Source organism: Kryptolebias marmoratus, linkage group LG2, assembly GCF_001649575.2.
Source record: "Kryptolebias marmoratus isolate JLee-2015 linkage group LG2, ASM164957v2, whole genome shotgun sequence".
Lineage (NCBI taxonomy): Eukaryota > Metazoa > Chordata > Actinopteri > Cyprinodontiformes > Rivulidae > Kryptolebias > Kryptolebias marmoratus.
The window spans coordinates 18402778-18409376 of record NC_051431.1 but is presented as its reverse complement, the minus strand read 5'-3'; the positions used below and the strand labels follow the sequence as shown (position 1 = coordinate 18409376).

At 37.4% G+C, this 6599-nt stretch overlaps 1 protein-coding gene across 1 annotated transcript in view; it reads right to left on the bottom strand.

Annotated features, from left to right (window-relative positions):
- The window catches only part of LOC108240478 (maltase-glucoamylase, intestinal), a 70533-nt gene that overhangs the window by 19018 nt on the left and 44916 nt on the right, over positions 1 to 6599 (bottom strand). The window contains exons 31-40 of the mRNA XM_017423963.3: positions 6306 to 6431; positions 4825 to 4953; positions 4487 to 4600; positions 4306 to 4368; positions 3756 to 3872; positions 3564 to 3654; positions 3306 to 3444; positions 2495 to 2628; positions 2340 to 2374; positions 1687 to 1803 (exon numbers count right to left, since the gene is read on the bottom strand). Of these exons, the coding sequence (XP_017279452.1) occupies positions 1687 to 1803; positions 2340 to 2374; positions 2495 to 2628; positions 3306 to 3444; positions 3564 to 3654; positions 3756 to 3872; positions 4306 to 4368; positions 4487 to 4600; positions 4825 to 4953; positions 6306 to 6431 (1065 nt within the window). The remainder of the gene's footprint in view (positions 1 to 1686; positions 1804 to 2339; positions 2375 to 2494; positions 2629 to 3305; positions 3445 to 3563; positions 3655 to 3755; positions 3873 to 4305; positions 4369 to 4486; positions 4601 to 4824; positions 4954 to 6305; positions 6432 to 6599) is intronic.

Genomic DNA, 6599 nt, shown 5'->3' with positions numbered 1-6599 from the left:
GGTGGGAGTTAAAGCTCCGCCTAACAGGAGACTCTGCCAGACGTTCCCAACAGACCCTCACAATACGTTTGGGCCTGCCAGGTCTGACCGGCACCCTCCCCCAAACGTGTTCGTAGTGCACCAAAATTATCTCTCCGTCAATACTGAAAGTTGTTTGAGGGCAAAAGAGACATGGGGAGTGAAGGGGATGAATCTGCAAAAACTTCCCTTTCTTCACCTTTTTTTTCTCTCTTATATGTGACCCTGCTTCAGCACCTTTTTTCCCTCTTTGTCAGTATTCTTTGTCCTTTTTTTCTCCTGTTTGGTGTAAATATCTATACTATGTGCTCATTTTCTTTTTCTCTTTTTTTTTACATCTTCCTGACTTTGTCTTGCCCTAAGAATCTATAATATTTATCCAATCACTCCTCCTTTACTTTTAGTTATACCCATCTTGAAACACTCATTCAAAGTCATTATCACATGATCAGAATTAAAGGCTGTCTGTGTATGTGTGTGTGTGAGGGTGTGTGTCAGTGCGTGTGTAAAGAGGAGGATAGGTGTTGCCCAGATCACCTTGAGAATTCAATTATATCCCCACTCCGTGTTGTTAAAAAGCACAGGCATGGGCATCCACACAAACGCACACACACACACACATATACACACACAACAGTGTCCTGTCTTGTATTGCAGACTCCAGTGCGGAGAAATTTCGCCTGGTGGGATCGATGTTTGGACGGGCATTATTGGATTTCTCAGATGTGTTCCAACGCTCTTAAAGGTCACCACTAAAATGAATGCCAACGACACCACACGACCAAACAGGTCTCTTTTTTTATGTCTTTGTGTGAGTTTGTACCTTTGTATGTCAGAAATAAATTAAGGAAGAGATGCCAAACATAAAGGAAACAAAAAGAAGAAAAAAAGAGAGAGAGATGGTGCTTTTTTTTTAAGACAGACTACATTCTAGTGACTGGTAAATGTTTCAACTGTGCAGAATTTGACCTCACAGGTTTGGTGTCAGGTGAGGCCAAGGGATTTAGCCCTTCCACTCTCACAAAATGCAGCATTTATTTATTTATTCTTTTGTTAAGTTACAGATATATCAACATAAATAAATGAGTCTTACATATTAATTTAAATTTAAGGATTTCCCAAGAGTTCAAAAATGATTATTTGTTGGGTGTATAATGTGTCATCTGTTACATTTATTAGTATTTTATTACAGTTTTAATAAATTGGCATTATTGAATTAAAACCAGTGCTACCCTCCTATCACTGCAGCTCAGTGTACTGATGGCTGATGTATATTTTTATTAAACAAACCTACCGCCATTTTAAAAGAGGTTCCAACTATGTTGGATTCATTAAAATATTTGCCTTCAAGCACTGGAATAACTGAATGTAGCATTTTTGTGCTCTACTCCTCTTGCAACTAATCTTGGAGACCAGCGGTTTAGAATTAGCGAGAAGTTAAGTTGCCCAACTGACTGAACACAGCTGGACTGTCAGCTGGGCCTTTTGAATAAAATTAGGAAAACTGCAGCTAAAAATGGCACAGTTTCAAGGACATACTATTGGCAAGATGGCAATACCCTAAGGGACAGAAAAGCCATCTTTTGTTTTTGCAAGCACCTTAAAAAGAACACATTTCAATTGGTATTTCTTAAGCACTACTGGATATATGATTTTGAAGTTACTAACCGGGTTACCCTTGCCGTTGTGATTGCGTGAATATGGATAGAAGGCACCCAGCTGCATCCAGCGAAGACACATCTCATACTCTGCTTTGTTAAAAAACCCACATATGTCTGCCCCAGTCTGAAAGAAAATGACAGACAAGCATTAGGGAGCAGATGGAACTACAAAGATCACATTCAAACAACTGGAACATTTGCTCTGAGCATTGTGTTCTTTATGTGTCTTATGACCCTGTGGCTACACTTGAGGCAATGCAAATGAGTCCCCCCATATAAGAATCAATAAGGTCCCAGATTCTAATTATTGCCTGCAACTAGGAGAAGATATGAAGCAAACAAAATAATTTTATGCAAGGAAACAAAAAAGACAAATATGAATATAAAACAAAGACACAAAAAAGCTGTAGATTAAAAAAAAGTATGTTACATCTACTAAGACTGCTCAATTATTAACGAAGTATAGAGGTCATGGCAGACTAGCACAAAGCCAGTCAGTTGTATTGACTCCCTTTCAAATATTATTTTAAGATGTTCTTTGATCAGTGGGCCTTGCAAACAAAATAGGACTGCATGAGCCAGTGTAATCCATTTAGACAGGACAAGGTCACATCAATAAGATTATGTCTTGTCAAAGCGAAATCAGATGCTGATACTTACGTAGGGGATGCCAAACAGACTGAACTCCATCATGCCTGCAGAGGGAAAAAAAAGGAAGCTTTAGACCTAATTATGGCAGATCCTGCCAGATAACAAACAACAGACGCACTGTAATCAGTTATTGAGAATAAAAAATAATAAATACCTCTACCTACCTATAATAGATTTGTACAGCTGATCCCAGCTGGCATTGTTGTCCCCCAGCCAATGTCCAGCCCATTTTCCACTGGAGGGATAAGTTGACCTGGTCACTACTATTCCTCTTTTACCTGTCACCGTCAGCAGGGCACTGTACAGAGAGAAACAGAAATTTATCTCTCGCTTAAATACCAGACATAAATAACAAAGCACCTTCCTCCTCTTACAAGAACTATTTCTTATTAAAGTGACTTAGACAATTAAGTGTACTCACGAAAATCCCATTGTGAATTATTCAAAATCACAATGATAAAATAAAACAATCCCTAAGTTGAAGTGACTGAGCTCAAACCCTGAGAATCCTCGAGTTGTTCTGTAGCTAACTCTGCACTCTCATGTCCATGTAGAGAAACAAGAATTCTGCTACAGGGACCAACACACTTTCACACTGACAGTCATTATCATAAAGATTTGATGACCAAATTCTTGGGAGGAAGGTACATGTTATCTATCTCCGGAGGCTGGATTTTCTTTTAAATTCCTCTGCAATTAGAGCTCTCTGTTCTTTTTGTTCTATTTTTTTTTCTTACTTCCAATAATAGACTCATTTATTGGGACGACTTAATGCGCCCAGATGACATGGCCTGTTTGTTGTGTTCTATTTAATCACACACAAAGTATTCTGTCTGTCTATCGCTTATTGCTCAATGTGATCTTTAAATGCCAACGTTTGCCTGGATACAGGAAACATTTACTTGATTTTTAGATAGTTTGTAAAATTGATATGGTAATGCAAGAAAATCAAAGGACATAAGATTATGTACTCACTCATAAGAAGGTTTGGCATGGGACCATCCATAGAGGTTGTGAACATCGTAATGCCTGACTTTCTTTCCATTGCTGAGAATCTGTTCACTGTTCATGCAAAGAGTCTTATGGTTTAAGCCGAGATGTTTGGACTCCAAGGCTTTAGGAAAAAAAAAAATTACACACACAGAAAGCTGATAAGAGTAATTTAAGGATGTTTCTTATTAACTGTTATGGCTTAAGAATACTACAATAGTAACAAGTTTGCAAGTTTCTTACGTGGCATATATGGTGGGTTCTCCAAAAGTTTATTACCAGGACAATTCGCTCCAACTGTGCCATGTACAAAACTTGCAGGTTCGTTCATGTCCTTTAGATGAAGACAAAGTGCAGGTTATGAATCACAAACAGCATGAGCAGAAAATGTGTATTTGGCTCCATTATTGGTCTTTTGTTCTTCAGCAAACTCACAATCCAAAGGCCATCAAACTTTGTTGTTTTTTCATAGAACTCTTTGATTTCTTGTTGCCACCATAATGCCGTCTGATTACGGAAGAAGTCTGGGAATGCAGCGTATGCCCTGTATTTCTGAAACATGGGACACTCAAAATATCAGAAGATAAAATGGCCAAAGCTGAAATATCTCTTGCAATCATATACACCAATCAGCCATATTATTATGTTCATCTGACTATTATTGTGTGGGTCTTCATTCAACTGGTTACTGCAGAGACAAAAAAACAAAACAAAACAAAAAACAAACAAAAAAAAACATCTAGGGGTTTCCTTGAATGTTTGGTAGTGGGGCATTAGTGAAATATCATTTCATACCTGTATGCTACAGTGCAGGTTTTCCCAGCAGAACATTGCATTATAATAAAATGGGCAATGACACTTTCTTTAAAGTAATTTTAATGATATTGCTGATTGTTGTACGCCTGCTGGTGGTTGCAATGGTTATATTTTCTAATATGCTGCACATTGTGTTGTAGCAAGGTGAATATGTAAAAATAATTTGTACCTCTACTTGGGTATCCCAGTCAAGAGATTCATCTACTGTGACATTAGGAAAATCAGGCCAGACCTAGGAAATTTAAGAGTCAAAACATATTGAGTAAAATTTATCCTCTTGTCTCAACATCTCTTGTTACCATTACATCTGTGGGATTTTTGACTTTATTTCACCAACAATGCCTTCTTACCTTTCCCCACACAATTTCATTACTGATATTTTTAGGCCATTTGATGAAGACATCGGCCTCTTTTCCTCTCTCAAAAGCAGGATAATTGGTCTCATTCCCTGAAATAGCTGGATCCTGTAATTATATCCACACACAGATAAACATGCATACTAGTGTTTCAGTCATTTAACATGCTTGAAATATTTTTATTATCACTGCTATCAGATGCGAAACCTTGTTAAGACCAAAATGTTTAATTTTCAGAAAGACTAAGAAGTCATAGTTGATGTAATCAGAAAATGTGGTTGATTTTTCAGTTTTGCTGTGTGTAACATTACAGATGGGGGTGGAGTTATTACCAGAATGAAGATGAACTTCATCCCTTCTTTTCTCATTGAGTCAACCAGTGCTGGCAGTCCTTTAAAATCTGAGTCCAGAACAAAGTCAAGTTGACGCTCCATGTAGTCGATGTCTGCATACTGCACATCCTGCAGCAGATACCAGTTGAAATTATTTTCTGCTGACCTGATTGAGCAGTTTGCTGCACACTTACCTTGTGGTTATTGAGTTTTACGTAACATACAGTATATAAAAATATTAAATTTCCATATGTCATACTGCACCTTCATGTATAGATTTTTTTATTCTTTTTTTATTATTATGGGTCCTATTTCTGTTTTTGAGAACACCACTTCATCTGGTTAGCTTGCCTGTTGAGTTTGAGGATGTGTGAGACTGGCTAGCTTGGAAATCTGAATGATGTGAAGTCTTTTTTTAAAAAGCTTTGCTTTGAGCTGCCGTCCTAATAATGCTGGGTTATTTCTGACTGCTGCCAGTTCCTTGCAGGTTATAGCTTCCAAAGGTTTTCCTTAGCACAAGTCAATGAAATTTCTTGCTTTCTGTTCAGCACTATGAACAATTATGCTAGTTTGCTTGATGGATTTTTCTTCATGATTTTACATAAAAGCTATCAAATTTAAATATCATATTTTTTTTGCTTCAAATTTGCTTCTTATCACTGATTGTTCAAAGTTAATTTCATTTTAGGAGAGATGACTTTAGTACAAACTGGCATTATGTAGAGACGTTGAAGCCTACAATAGATTTCCCATGAAATTGTAGGTCACATTTGATTAGGTCAAATTGGATGTAGCCAAGGTAATCCACCAAGTCCATTTTACTTCATCTAAATAACTACTGACAAGGTCATATCATCACAACTAATACAGTTATAGTGCACATTCAGTAATTATATTGTCAAATCTGAGTGTGTAGCATCTTAGATTCAGTGCAGTCTGTTCCATTGATGGCATATCTGTACAGTCCAGTGTTCAGTGGACAGGAAGAAGCTTTCAGAAGAGATTTGTTTAGACGAGGACAATGGGATTATTTTTCTTTTCTGCTGAGGTACAATCTGAATGAAACTGATGTCTCGGCAAGAACAGGCAAATATACTAGGAGGAAATTGGAGCAGATGTTTGTAGGACATATTAGTAATGTATGCTGTCACATTTTGTTACTGTAGGTACATTGTTGGGTACTCTACATGACATGGAGTCCAGTGGTCTGGGACTGCAATGATGGTTGTGTTAATGAAAAAACAGAAATGTTTGGACCATTTTAAAATGTTTAAGTTTTGACATAAAGTCAAGGCTACTTGTTTAAGATTTAGCACTTAAGAAAATGTGTATTTATACCTTAATTTATTTTTTATTGATAACTTACTATAAAGTAAAATAAATAAATAGACTTTTTTTTTATGAAGAGTTCTAATCATTCCTAATGCATGGTGTGTTTCCTATGTTGAACCCTGGCATGTCTGCATGTTCTTGGAACTTACATAGGGTATACCAGCTGCCTTCATGTCATTGTACAAATCTTTAATTTCCGAGTCATTGGCGTAACCGTAGCGACAGAGTTGGAACCCAAGGGACCAATAGGCAGGTAGAACAGGTCGCCCAATCAGCTGTTAACACAAAAACAAACAAGTAAGTCAAAACACAGAAAAATAGTTGCTTTGCAGAAAAACTGGACGCTATCCATAAAGTGTTTGTTTGTGTGTCTGTGGGGGATATGTGTGTGTGTGTGTGTGTGTGTGTGGTGGTGGTGGGGTGGGGTGGATGTTTTTGCCAAA